The sequence below is a fragment of the Callithrix jacchus genome, chromosome 8 (genome assembly GCF_049354715.1).
Source record: "Callithrix jacchus isolate 240 chromosome 8, calJac240_pri, whole genome shotgun sequence".
NCBI classification, from domain to species: domain Eukaryota; kingdom Metazoa; phylum Chordata; class Mammalia; order Primates; family Cebidae; genus Callithrix; species Callithrix jacchus.
This window is the reverse complement of record NC_133509.1, coordinates 4,839,994-4,854,062: the sequence shown is the minus strand read 5'-3', so window position 1 is coordinate 4,854,062 and position 14,069 is coordinate 4,839,994. Positions and strand designations below refer to the sequence as shown.

Sequence of the window (14,069 nt, the reverse complement as noted above, 5' to 3'; positions counted from 1 at the left end):
ACGATAGTAACAAATAACAGAAGAAATACTTCTACACATATATTTTCCATGGGCAATAAATAGTAAGTATATAATTATGAAAAAATATGCCTCGACTATGCTTTTTAAAGTTTCTCAAGGTTTACTGGTTTGTTTTTCATATTAAAATACAATGCATTATCACTACTATCTATCCTGGGAAAAACAAACCCTGAAGTTCGAGTTTCCTCCTGCAGCCAATAGAGTGATAACAAGAGTAAACTTGGATTGAGGTCAACCTGTTTGAGCCAACAGAGAGTTCTGTAGTATATGTGGTTATTTTACTAAGGTATACATATTCTAGGTTATTATCAAGATACTCATCAAATATTTTCTATCAAAGTTTTATATCCCAAACAGGTTCTCTGATGATTTATCATGCTACCACAGGAAGTTTGAAGAAATAACAAACTGTGTAACAGAATAGACATGCAATATAGAGGACATAAAAGATACAGCTTGACCCTGGATTTTTCCCTTAGAATAATTCCTTCCATAAATAAGACTTTATCTTTACATATAGATTTGTCCTATAACTGCTCTTGGATCATAAAGTTAATGACATAGTTGAAAACATCTAGACCACACATTTTTGTGGTCTTTTGTCACGCTAGACCACACACACAAAAAAACATTCTCCAAGTGGATGCGCAGGTCAGATTATGATGCTCGTAAAGAAAGAAATGTACTGAAGCTTAGAATGTAAAGCGCACAACTATGTGCAGCAGCAACAGTCTTTCAAAAATGACTAAAACATTTTCAAATATAAGGCATATAAAACGGACTATAAAGGACAGTTTTCCAAACTATACCTAGAAATACAGGAAAATATGCATTGCCTCATGATAAAGTTAAATAAATATTATTTCTGAGTTCTATAAACACTCTAAGAGGTTATAGTTTTATTTGGTTCCCATAAGTTAAAAACTCTGATTGCTTTTACATAAATTCCTCCAAAATTCTGAGCTACTATCAGATTTTTTTTTTCTTTTAAGATGAAGCCTTGCTTGGTCACCCAGGCTGGAGTGCAACAGCGTGATCTCAGCTCACTGCAACCTCCAACTCCTAGGTTCAAGCGATTCTCCTGCCTCAGCATCCCAAGGAGCTGGGATTACAGGCATACACCACCAGGCCTGGCTAATTTTTGCATTTTTAGGAGAGACATGGTTTCACCATGTTGGCCAGGCTGGTCTCGAACTCCTGGCCTCAGATGATCCGCCTATCTCAGCCTCCCAAAGTGCTGGGAGCCACTGTGCCCGGCCCTCTGGTTTTTATTAATGTCGTTTCACAAGACAGAGATTATCTCTAACTTCCTTTCAGAAATGTGCTTTATCATTGATTTTAATAAGTATACTTAATTTTCTACCAATAAACATGACTTAAAATTTAAGGTTCAAGGTAATTCTAGAAAAAGTGGACACTGAACTGCTTTCTACATCCCCATATTTACAAGGCCTGGCATCCACTGTGCTTTCCTCCACACCCTCACTTAATCACACTGTCAATAAATAGTAACTGTGGTCCAGGTTACCTATGATAAAGACTCCAAAATTCCTCAAAAATTTACAACACTACAAAGTCATTTATACTGATTTTGATAGGTTATAGTATTAGTGTTATGTAACTTTTTGCTATTGGAAAAGAAATACAAATCTTTATTTTCGCTATCTAAATTAAATCTAAGCTCCATTTTCAGTTCTCAAGATAATATCTAAAATGTACATTCCTAAATAAAGGTAAAGCTGTTCAAGGGCTGAACTAGTCCAATATACAATTAAGGGTTATTTATTCCTATTATTTTATTTGTTTTTGCTTTTTTGAATCCCTATATTAAGCCCGTGGTTTCTCATGGATTAGATCGTAATTTAACAGTGCAAAGTTTCAGAAACTATTGTGCTAATATTTAGATTTCAGGAAGGAATCAGACTAAATCAATTACCTCCATTCATTGTTAGAACAGAAGATAGAATAGCTTACTAACTGATGAGTTATGAATGTCACTATGACACAAAATCTGCTGTGATTTGCTTATCTGGCTACAAGTGCAGTATTTTTTATGAATGACAACACACAGCATTTCCAACTTGCAACATGAAACTCCAGCTCATAAACAGTGTATTGTGTGACTTGAAAAAGTCTGATTGTAACTAAGTAACAACTTTCCCCTGAAAAAACATGAACAGAATCCATTGGGAAATCAGGCACAGACGGTATTGATCGATTTTCTTCTTTCCTCCCGTGGTTTTGTTTATCAAGACACATAGGTGGTTCCAACAGAAGCCAACACTTGTTACAAAATAACACAGCTATTTTTTTCCTTTTCTTTTTCTTTATCTTTTTCTCGTGGTTCCTTCCTTTTACGTTCACTATTCCCGGATTGTCTTCCACTTGATGGAGAGGCTTGTGTTGGCTGGCCCTGCTTTAAGAAAAATACAGAGGAAGAAATTACTCCAGCTATTCTAAGGGACTTATTTATGGTTATCTAGAAAGAAAAAGTGACAGGAATCACTGATGATAAAAGAAGCTATTGGTATACAGATCTGTTATATTGCATGGTATCTGAGCAACTGCCTCTACCATTCTGGATATAATTAATATATGCATTATTCTAAATAAATGAAATTTTTCTTTTCTTTTCTTTTTTTGAGAAGGAGTCTCGCACCGCCGCCTTGACTGGAGTGCAATGGTGCAATCTCGGCAAACTGCAGCCTCCGCCTCCCCGATTCAAGTGATTCTTCTGCCTCAGCCTCATGAGTAGCTGGGATTACAGGCACCTGCCACCACACCCGGATTGTTTTTTGTATTTTAGTAGAGACTGGGTTTCACTATGTTGGCCAGGCTGGTCTCCAACTCCTGACCTCATGATCTACCTGTCTTGACCTCCTGAAGTCTAAATTTCATAGAATAAATAACATGATAATACTGCCTAAAGTCATATCTTTAAGACATGTTTGTTAAAACTTTAGAAAGTGTTAAAAAAAAAAAGTGATACCTTTTGATAAAGATAGTCCTTCAAAACCTCATTAAATACCATAATAAACTTTTTTTTTTTTTTCTCAGAAGCTAAGAGAGGTAGAGGACGTCATCTAAGGGGCTGTAACTAGGAAGGAAAGACAGGAGCAGGAAATGCAAATCCACATTTATCTGGCTCCAAAGTATTTTTTTCTAGTCGTAGGTCATTCTGCCCTCTAGCTGATAGAAAGGACTTTGTTCAAATTGGCTTATTTTCTTTGCAGCTATTATGAATTTTAAAAATAAATTTGAAAATCAGAACCTCAGGAGAAAAAATTTTACTCAACAACATAATTATTTAGGACAACATCAGAAAACCCATGGATTCTAAAATCCTAATAAAATTGAAGAGTTAATACCTAATTTAAAATTTTTTTATCTAAAGCAGAAATTTATTGCTAAAGTGATCATTACATTTTTTTTTTTTTTGAGACATTCGCGTCTTGCTCTGTCACCTAGGATGGAGTGCAGTGGCACAATCTCAGATCACTGCACCCTCTGCCTCCCAGGTTTAACTGACTCTCCTGCCTCAGCCTCCTGAGTAGCTGGGATTACAGGTGTGCCCCACCATTCCCGGCTAATTTTTGTATTTTTAGTAGAGATGGAGTTTTGCCATGTTGGCCGGGCTGGTCTCAAACTCCTGGCCTCAAGCAGTCCACCCACCTAGGCCTCCCAAAGTGCCGGGATTACAGGTGTGAGTTTCCGCATCCAGCCATGACCATCAAATTGAAGACTCAGAACACTACTCTTACCTGAGCCTGTGTAGAAGCAGCGGCAGCCGCTGCTGCTTGTTCCTGTTCCTGATAGTACTGAGAAGCCCGTCTGTCCTCTTCCTCTTGAAGTTTCTTTGCTAGTTCCAAATCACTGATTCCTTCTGGGATTTGTTCCCAATTGATCTCTTGGCTCTGCTGTTCTTGTTGTAGAGATAACGCCATAAGATAATCCTAGGAAATTAAAATATAATCATCATTAGCTATGAGCTTTTATCCAAGAACAAGTGACTGCAAATATAAATGTTTTATCTATAAAGCTGTAAGAGTAGCTTTAAAAATATATACCAGGCCTGGGCAATATAGCAAGACTCTTTCTCGACAAAAAAAAGTTTAAAAATCAGCCAGGTATGGTGGTGTGCACCTGTAGTCCTAGCTACTTGGAAGGCTGAGGCAGGAGGATCACTTCAACCCAGGAGTTTTAGGTTACAGTGAGTTATGATCTCTTCACTGCACTCCAGCATGGGTGACAGAGATAGACCCTGTCTATAAAAAAGAATACAACAAAAACAAAAAAAAGACAGCCGGGCATGGTGGCTCATGCCTGTAATCCCAGCACTTTGGGAGACCGAGGCAGATGGATCACCTGAGGTTGGTAGTTTGAGATCAATCAGCCTGACCAACATGGAGAAACACTATCTCTACTAAAAATACAAAATTAGCCAGACATGGTGATACATGCCTGTAACCCCAGCTACTTGGGAGGCCGAGGCAGGAGAATAGCTTGAACCTGGGAGGTGGAGGTTGCTCTGAGACGAGACTGAACCATTGTACTCCAGCCTGGGCAACAAGAGCAAAACTCTGTCTCAAGAAAAAAAAGAAAAAGAAAAACAAAAATAATAAAATAAAAATGTTTTGGGCCAGGCGTGGTGGCTCACACCTGTAATACGAGCACTCTGGGAGGCCGAGGCGGGCGGATCACAAGGTCAAGAGATCAATACCATTCTGGCCAACATGGTGAAACCCCGTCTCTACTAAAAATACAGAAAAATTAGCCGGGCGTGCTGCCGCGCGTCTGTGGTCCCAGCTATTCAGGAGGCTGAGGCAGAAGAATCACTTGAACCCGGAGGTGGAGGTTGCAGTGAGCCGAGATTGCCTCAGCCTGGCGACAGAGCAAGATTCCGTCTCAAAAAAATTAATAAAAAAATAAAAACATTTTATTTTAAATATTAAAATGAAAGTTATCTTCTTATTTCCCTTGGGGAGCTATTAACTTATTTCAGTGATTCTATCATTGTTCTAAATATTTTTGGAGTCTTGGCGTGGTGGCTAATGCCTGTAATCCCAGCACTTTGAGAGGCCGAGGCAGGTGGATCGCTTGAGCCCAGGAGTTTGAGACCAGCCTGACCAACAGGGTGAAACCCGGTCTCTTATTAAAAACACAAAAATTAGCCAGGTATGGTGGTACATACCTGTAATTCCAGCCACTAGGGAGGCTAAGGCAGGAGAATCACTTGAACCTGAGAGGCTGAGATTGTGCTACCGCACTCCAGCTTGGCCGACAAAGCAAGACTTGGTTAAATTAAAATAAAAAAAAAAAAAAAAAAAAGGATAATTTATTTGAATTTTTTTTTTTTTTTTTTGAGACAGAGTTTCACTCTAGTTACCCAGGCTGGACTGCAATGGAGCGATCTCGGCTCACCGCAATCTCCACCTCCTGGGTTCAGGCAATTCTCCTGCCTCAGCCTCCTGAGTAGCTGGGATTATAGGCACACACCACCATGCCCAACTAATGTTTTGTATTTTTAGTAGAGACGGGGTTTCACCACGTTGACCAGGATGGTCTTGATCTCTTGACCTTGTGATCCACCCGCCTTGGCCTCGCAAAGTGCTGGGATTACAGGCTTGAGCCACCGCGCCCGGCCCTTTAATTTTTTTTCTTTTTTTTTTTGAGACCTCTGCCTCCCGAGTTCAAATGATTCTCCTGCCTCAGCCTCTTGAATAGCTGGGATTATAGGCATACGCCACCAATCCTGGCTAATTTTCATACTTTTAGTAGAGATGAGGTTTCTCCATGTTTTGGTCAGGATGCTCTCAAAGAGGCGTTAGCCACACTGCACCGGTTGAAATTCTTTTCTGGAAGCCACATATAGGCACTCAAGAAAGCTAAAAAAAAAAAAAAAAGGCTGTGGGGAGTCAGATATGATGGCAAACACCTATAATCCCAGCACTCTGGAAGGCTAAGGAGGCAGGCTGCTTGAGCCCAGGAGTTTGAGAGCAGCCTGAGCAACATTGCAAAACTCTGTTTCTGCAAAAAACACACAAAAAATTAGCTGGGCATGGTGACCATGCCCGTAGTCCCGGCAATTCGGGGAGGCTGAGGTGGGAGGATCACTTGAGCCCAGAAAGTCGAGGCTGCAGTGAGCTGTGCTCACACCATTGCACTCTAGCCTGGGTGACTGAGACCCTATTTCAAAAATAAACAAATAAATAAGTAAACTGGTTTAAAGAATAAAAAAAAAAAAGTTCCCTGTTTACAAAAGAAACACATGCCTACAGACAGTTCAGACAAAACTGAACACCAACTGTAAGGTTTAAATCACCGTAATATCATTACACAGGGAGAACAACTGCTAACCGTAGTTTATTATTCTTTCTACATTCACATACAAATTCAAACCAACCCTCTGAAACTACTATGATCGGTTTTCTTTTCCATTTAGTGTCGCAAAAGTCTTCTGTTTTTAAAAATAAGAATTTCCCAAGATTATTAAATATTCATCTAAAATACGTTTTTTTCTTTCTTTTTTTTTTTTTGAGACAGAGTTTCACTTTTGGTGCCCCGGATGGAGTGCGATCACGCAATCTCAGCTCACTGCAACCTCTGCCTCCCGGGTTCAAGTGATTCTCCTGCCTCAGCCTCCTGAGTAGCTGGGATTACAAGAATGCACCACCGTGCCCAGCTAATTTTGTATTTTTAGTAGAGACATGGTTTCTTCATGTTGCTCAGGCTGGTCTTGAACTCCTGACCTCAGGTGATCTGCCCGCCTCGGCCTCCCAAAGTGCTGGGATTACAGACGTCAGCCGTTGCACTCAACCTAAAAGATGATTTTTAAAGCCAACATAGTAGCAATCATATAGTCTTAATTATTTAACCACCTTCTCCCTCCTCCCAGGTACACACTAAGATTAATTCTTATCAGAAAAAGTGGTATATTTTGGTTAAGCGTTAACTTAATATCCACTTTTAAGAGTCAGTGCTGAATGAAATTTGGTCACTCTGTGCACCTCCTCCCTCATCCACCCTTAAAGTAACAGACTTTTAAATGATGCAGAGGATGGGTAAAAGGTTTTTGCCTGTGGCCAGGTGCGATAGCTCATGCCTGTAATCCCAGCATTTTAGGGGGCCAAGGTGGGCAGATCACTTGAGCCCAGGAGTTCAAGACCAGTCTGGTTAACATGGTGAAAGCCTGCCTCCACTAAAAATACAAAAATTAGGCTGGGCGCGGTGGCTCACGCCCATAATCCTAGCACTTTGGGAGACCAAGGCGGGTGGATCACGAGGTCAAGATATCGAGACCATCCTGGTCAACGTGGTGAAACCCCGTCTCTACTAAAAATACAAAAATTAGCTGGGCATGGTGGCGCATGCCTGTAGTCCTAGCTACTCGGGAGGCTAAGGCAGGAGAATTGCTTGAACCCAGGAGGCGGAGGTTGCGGTGAGCCGAGATCGCGCCATTGCAATCCAGCCTGGGTAACAAGAGCAAAACTCTGTCTCAAAAAAAAAAAATACAAAAATTGGTGGGACGTGGTAGCACACACCTGTAGTCCCAGCTATTCAGGAGGCTGAGGTGGGAGGATCATTTGAGCCTGGGAGGTGGAGGTTGCAATGAGCCGAGATCATACCACGGTACTCCAGCCCGGGTGACAGAGTGAGACTCTGTCTCACAAAAAAAAATGTCATTGCCTGTAAAGATCTTGTCACATACATAGCATGACTATCTTATGGATGCAAAGATACGAAGAATTTGTCCTTCAAGTTCTTCTGAATTCTTTAAACTCTGCTCTTTATCAAGCCTCATCGTCTTGAATCCACCTTTCTAGCTACTTCCAGATAACAACTGAAACACCTTAAATGGACTGTGACAACGTATTACTTTGCCTTCATTCCCCTGCTCCACTATTTTTTTTTTAGATGGACTCTTGCTCTGTCACCTAGGCTGGAATGAAATAGAGCCTCCTGGGTTCAAGCAATCCTCTTACCTCAGCCTTCCGAATACCTGGGGTTATAGGCACACACCACCATGCCCAGCTAATTTTTTGTATTTTTAGTAGAGACGGGATTTCACCATGTTGACCAGGATGGTCTCGATCTCTTGACCTTGTGATCCACCTGCCTCGGCCTCCCAAAGTGTTGGGATTACAGGTGTGAGCCACTGCACCTGGCCCAATATATTTTTTTTATATATAACATAAAGCTTAGAAAAATCCTGCAAATTTTTCTTTTTTCTTTTCATTTTTTTTGAGACGGAGTTTCGCTCTTGTTATCCAGGCTGGAGTGCCATGGCGCGATCTCGGCTCACCGCAACCTCCGCCTCCTTAGTAGCTGGGACTACAGGCGCGCACCAGCATGCCCAGCTAATTTTTTGTATTTTTAGTAGAGACGGGGTTCCACCATGTTGACTAGGATGGTCTTGATCTCTTGACCTCGTGATCCACCCGCCTCAGCCTCCCAAAGTGCTGGGATTACAGGCTTGAGCCACTGCGCCCAGCCACATTTTTCTTAACATTTAAAAAACAATACCCTTGTATAGCTTCTGAAGGAAAATGAGCACAATGACTGTCAGAACTGTTTTTCGAAGAAGAGTCCTAGAGAGATTCACATTTGTTTGAATTAAGTATTGTTCTATGTACTTACACCTGCTCTTCAAATGGCCATTATAGAACTTAACATATAACATGAGTTGGTCAAATATCTTCCTCCCCTATAGCATCTTCAAGGACAGGACTGAATGATTTATCTTTGTAGCTCTAGGACCTAATAATGGTGCCAGGAATACAACTCCCCACTGAATACTGGCTAACTGAACAGTCTTTGTGCACTTAAATTGTTATGAGTGAAATGTATGCCAACTGTTTAATATGACCATATTTCTGCCTCAGTCAGGGAAAAATCCACATCACCATCATACTTCTAATAATAAACAGACCTGTGACTCCAAGCCCGCCCATTTATGGCAGGCAAAAATCTCATCTGTTAAAAAAAAAAACAAAAAACTCATCTGTCTTAGTTCTAAGTGCAAGTTCTATTCACTAGTACATCTCTTGCTATAAATGTCTACTCTTCCTTACCTTGGCCTCTAAGGTTTAGAATACCCGCCTATTCTTTATACAGTACATGCTACCTTCCAGATTCTCTCTCCTTTAGTTTTTCTAACTAGTCAAAATACAGCTCAAATATGTGCTCATCTCTTCATCTGTACCCACCAAGGCTAAGCCATCATCAGCTCTTGCTTGGAATGTTCGTCTCTGCTTACACCTGTATCCTTACTATGTATTCTCCAAATATTAGTCTTTCGGGCCAGGCGTGGTGGCTCACGCCTGTAATCCAAGCACTTTGGAGGCCAAGGTGGGCGGATCACCTGAGGTCGGGAGTTCAAGACCAGCCTGACCAACATGGTGAAACCCTGTCTTTAAAACAAAAAAAACAAATATTAGTCTTTCAAAAAGGTAAAGAAGATCACATCACTTCCGTGTTTAATACTTGACATCACCTCCCTAGTGCAGTTACAATAAAATTCGAACTTCTTACCATGACCTTCACAGTTCAGTGTGATCTGGCCTTCGGCACCAAAGTATGTAATTAATGTCCATGTAGAATCATCACCAACTATTCAGGAAGTGCCAGGAAAATTTCACAAGTATATTGATGAATTAATCTTTAGTTGAAAAACTCTGGATAACTGAATTGACATTTGAAAAAAAACGAGCATTTTAAGCACTATAAAGAAGGCAATACAAATGTACCTGATCTATCTGATCTTGCTGTCCCTTGTATACAGTTTCAGGATCTGAAGGAGGCCGAAGATGAAATTCTGAGTCACAGAAATTTCCATCACCATCTACGTTGTGCAGGCTTTCCCAAACAACCTTTTCTTCAGTGAGAAACCCCTGGTCCGTTACCAACAAATACAGTTGACCCTTAATAAGATGTAATAAAAGAAAAAGGACTGTTAAATTCATCAAAACTAGTTAATATTTAAGGAAAGTTTTATCATCTGTATCTTCAGAATATATTAAACGTTTCTATTGTTTAGATCTGTACAACACAGTAAATAGACCAAGTAGATATTTTACTTCCTGAAATCCACCCGGCTTTGAGTACAGTTTATAGCTGACATACTACACTATAACAAGAAATAAGAGCTCTTGGCATGCTCAGCTAATATATAGCTTATAAACAGCTTTGGGGAGTTTATAATCTTATTTCACAAAATAGAAAAGTACTATACAACTTCCTGAAAAATACATTACAGTCACAAAAAATGATACCATGTTGCCTGTTTTTTTTTCAATTATGCCTGTATGACTAATCCAATCCATACCAGTTTTTCCTTTCTCTGTACCATTAGCTGCTCGTTTTACACCCTAATAACGCTCTGTGCCTATTTCGTATTATCGTTGTAGTTCTGTTGTATACCATAAGAGAGATACAGTGCAACTGTTCTGCCCTTGTTGTGGCACCAAATTGCGTAGTATTGATTGCATTTTCCTGACATCCCGAGTCTGTGTGTGCATGTAAATATATATATTTCAATTTTTATTTTTTGTGGATACACAGTAGGTATATGTATTTGTGTTACATGAGGTATTTTGATACAGGCATGCAATGCATAATAATCACGTGAGGGTAAATGTGGTATCCATCTCCTCAAGCATTTACTGTTTTTGCTACAAACAATACAATTACACTCTTTTTTTTCTTTAACTTTTTAACTTTTGTTTTTTGAGACGGAGTCTCACTCTGTCACCCAGGCTGGAGTGCAATGGTGCAATCTCAGCTCACTGCAACCTCCGTCCCCCTCCCAGGTTCAAGCAATTCTCCTGCCTCAGCTCCCTAGTAGCTGGGACTATAGGCATGTGTATAACCACCATGCCCGGTTATAAACTCTTTTTGTTTCCTCCAACTCCTCCAATCTTACTTATTTTAAAATGTACAATTAAATTATTTTTTACTATATCACACTCTTGTGTTAGCAAAAGCTAGGTCTCAGTCATTCTATATAATTTTTTTACTCCCATTAACCATCCATCCCACCTGCCTCCAAATAGCCATCCCAGCCTCTGGTAACCATCATTCTACTCTATCTCTGTGAGTTCAATTGTTCTAATTTCTAGTCCCCAAAACTAAGAAGATGCAAAATGTGCCTTTCTGTGCCTGGCTTATCTCACTTAACACAATGACCTCCAGTTCCACCCGTGTTGTTACAGATGACAGGGTCTTACTCTGTTTTATGGTTCCAGAGTACTCCACTGTGTATGTACACCATATTTTCTTTATCTACTTGTCTGTCAATGGACACAGCTTACTTCCAAATCTTGGCTATTGCAAATAGTGTTGCAATGAACATGGGAGTGCAGACACCTCTTTGATACACGGACTTCCTTTCTTTCGGTTATATTCTTAGGAGTAGGATTGCTGGATTGTATGACAGCTCTACTTTTAGTTCTTTGAGGAACTTCTTAATTGTTTTCCATAGTGGTTGTACTGATTTATATTCCCATCAACAGTGTATGAGGGTGCCCTTTTCTCCACTTCCTCACCAGCATTTGTTAATGTCTGTCTTTTGGAATAAAGACATTTTAATTGGGGTGAGATAATATCTCAAAGTACTTTTGATTTGCATTTCTCAGATGACCAGTGATGTTCAGCACCTTTTCAGATACCTGTCTGCCATCTGTATGTCTTTTTTTTTTTTTTTTTGAGATGGGAGTCTCACTTTGTTGGCCAGGCTGGAAGTGCAGTGGTGCAATCTTGGCTCACTGAAATCTCCATCTCCCAGGTTCAAGTGAGTCTCCTGTGTCAGTCTCCTGAGAAGCTGGGATTACAGGTGCTGGCCACCACCACACCTGGCTAATTTTTCTATTTTTAGCAGAGATGGAATTTCACCATGTTGGCCAGGCTGGTCTTGAATTCCTGACCTCAAGTATCTTCCCACCTTGGCCTCCCAAGGTGCTGGGATTACAGGTGTGAGCCAGCACACCCAGCCCCATTTGCATTTCTTTTGAGAAACGTTTATTAAAATCATTTTCCCATTTTAAATTTATGAGATTTTTTTTTCCCCTAGAGAGCTGTTTGAGCTCCTCATATACTCTGATGATTAATCCCTTGTCAAATGGGTAGTTTGCAAATGTTTCTTCCATTTTGTTTGTGGGTTGTACCTTCGCTTTTTTTTTTTTTTTTTTTTTTTTAAGGCAGGATCTCACTCTACAGCCCAGGAGCGCAGTGTTGTGATCTCGGCTCACTGAGGCCTCAGCCTCCTGGGTTCAAGCAATTTTCTTGCCTCAGCCCCCCAAGTAGCTGCAATTACAGGAGCATACCACTATGCCTGTTTTTTTTATATTTTTAGCAGAGATGGGGTTTTGCCGTATTGGCCAGGCTGATCTCAAACTCCTGAGCTCAGGTAATCTACCCGAAGTGCTAGGATTACAGGTGTGAGTCACCGTGCCTGGCCACTTTGTTGCATGTATCCTTTGCTGTAAAGAATTCTTTTAAACTTGATACGGTCCCATTTGTCCTCTTTCACTTTGATTGCCTATGCTCGTGGGGTATTACCCAAGAAATATTTGCTCACTCCAATGTCCTAGAAAGTGTTTCCAATGTTTTCTTTTAGTCATTTCATAGTTTGAGGTCTTGGATTTAAGTCTTTATTTCATATCCTTACAGGGATGAAATGCCACACACAGCTAATTTTTGTAATTTTGGTAGAGACGAGGTTTTGCCATGTTAGCCAGCCTGGTCTTGAACTCCTGGCCTTAAGTGATCTGGCTGCCATGGCCTCCCAAAGTGCTGGAATTCCAGATGTGAGCCACTGTGCCCAACCAATACATCATATTCTTAAATTAATGCATATTATATAAAATGTCTGCTGGGTACGGTGGCTCAAGCCTGTAATCCCAGCACTTTGGGAGGCCAAGGCAGGTGGATCACAAGGTCAAGAGATCGAGACCATCCTGGTCAACATGGTGAAACCCCGTCTCTACTAAAAATACAAAAAATTAGCTGGGCGTGGTGGCGCGTGCCTGTAATCCCAGCTACTCAGGAGGCTGAGGCAGGAGAATTGCCTGAACCTAGGAGGCAGAGGTTGCGGTGAGCCGAGATCGCGCCATTGCACTCCAGTCTGGGTAACAAGAGCGAAACTCCGTCTCAAAAAAAAAAAAAAGTCGATATTGTCACAATTTGCAAATTTATAAAATATTACTAAATTTGACAAGTTTTCTTCCACTTTATCAATTTACAAATCGTGATGATGTTGCTAATACAAGGAACTACTCCATGTAGAATTAATGTATGAGGGTATTTTTAGATAGAATAAATTTTCATTCAGTGTTCTTTTGTAATCCAATATGGAGGAAAGCACTGGCTGAAGATTTTTGGTTAACTAACTTGGATTCAAATTACTTTAACACCTCTAGACCAGGTATGGTGGCTCACGCCTGTAATCCCAGCACTTTGGGAGGTTGAGGTGGGTGTATCACTTGAGGTCAGGAGTTTGAGACCTGCCTGACCAACATAGTAAAACCCCACCTCTGCTAAAAATATAAAAAAAATTAGCTAGGTGTAGTGGCGCCTGCCTGTAGTCTCAGCTACTCAGGAGGCTGAGGTAGGAGAATCACCTGAGCCCATGAGGTGGAGGTTGCAGTAAGCCAAGATTGTGCCACTGCACTCCAGCCTGGGAAACAGCAAGACTCTGTCCCCCATCCAAAAGAAAACCCACCACCAAAAAACAAATTACTTGGCTTGGGTGCGGTGACTCATGCCGGTAATCCCAGCACTTTGGGAGTGTCAACAGATTGAAAACATCCTGGCCAACATGCTGAAGCCCAGTCTCTACTAAGAATACAAAAAATTAGCCACAGATGGTGGCACACGCCTGTAGTCCCAACTACTTGAGAGGCTGAGGTAGGAGAATTGCTTAAACCTATGAGGCGGAGGTTGCAGTGAGTAGAGATAGTGCCACTGCACTCCATCCTGGGTGACAGAATGAGACTGTCTCAAAGCCGTAAGTGCCATAAGCCACTGTTCTGGAAAAAAAAAAAAAAAGAAAA

At 40.8% G+C, this 14,069-nt stretch overlaps 1 protein-coding gene across 2 annotated transcripts in view; it reads right to left on the bottom strand.

Moving 5' to 3' along the window:
• Nucleotides 1–101: 101 nt before the first annotated feature.
• MINDY2 (MINDY lysine 48 deubiquitinase 2) overlaps nt 102–14,069 on the bottom strand; it is an 86,324-nt gene continuing 72,356 nt past the window's right edge. The window contains exons 7-9 of one of the 2 annotated variants that reach the window (XM_035258725.3): nt 9,768–9,941; nt 3,783–3,974; nt 102–2,437 (exon numbers count right to left, since the gene is read on the bottom strand). In XM_035258725.3, the coding sequence (XP_035114616.2) occupies nt 2,309–2,437; nt 3,783–3,974; nt 9,768–9,941 (495 nt within the window). In that variant the 3' untranslated portion in view covers nt 102–2,308. The remainder of the gene's footprint in view (nt 2,438–3,782; nt 3,975–9,767; nt 9,942–14,069) is intronic. The other variant, XM_035258726.3, reaches the window with a different exon arrangement.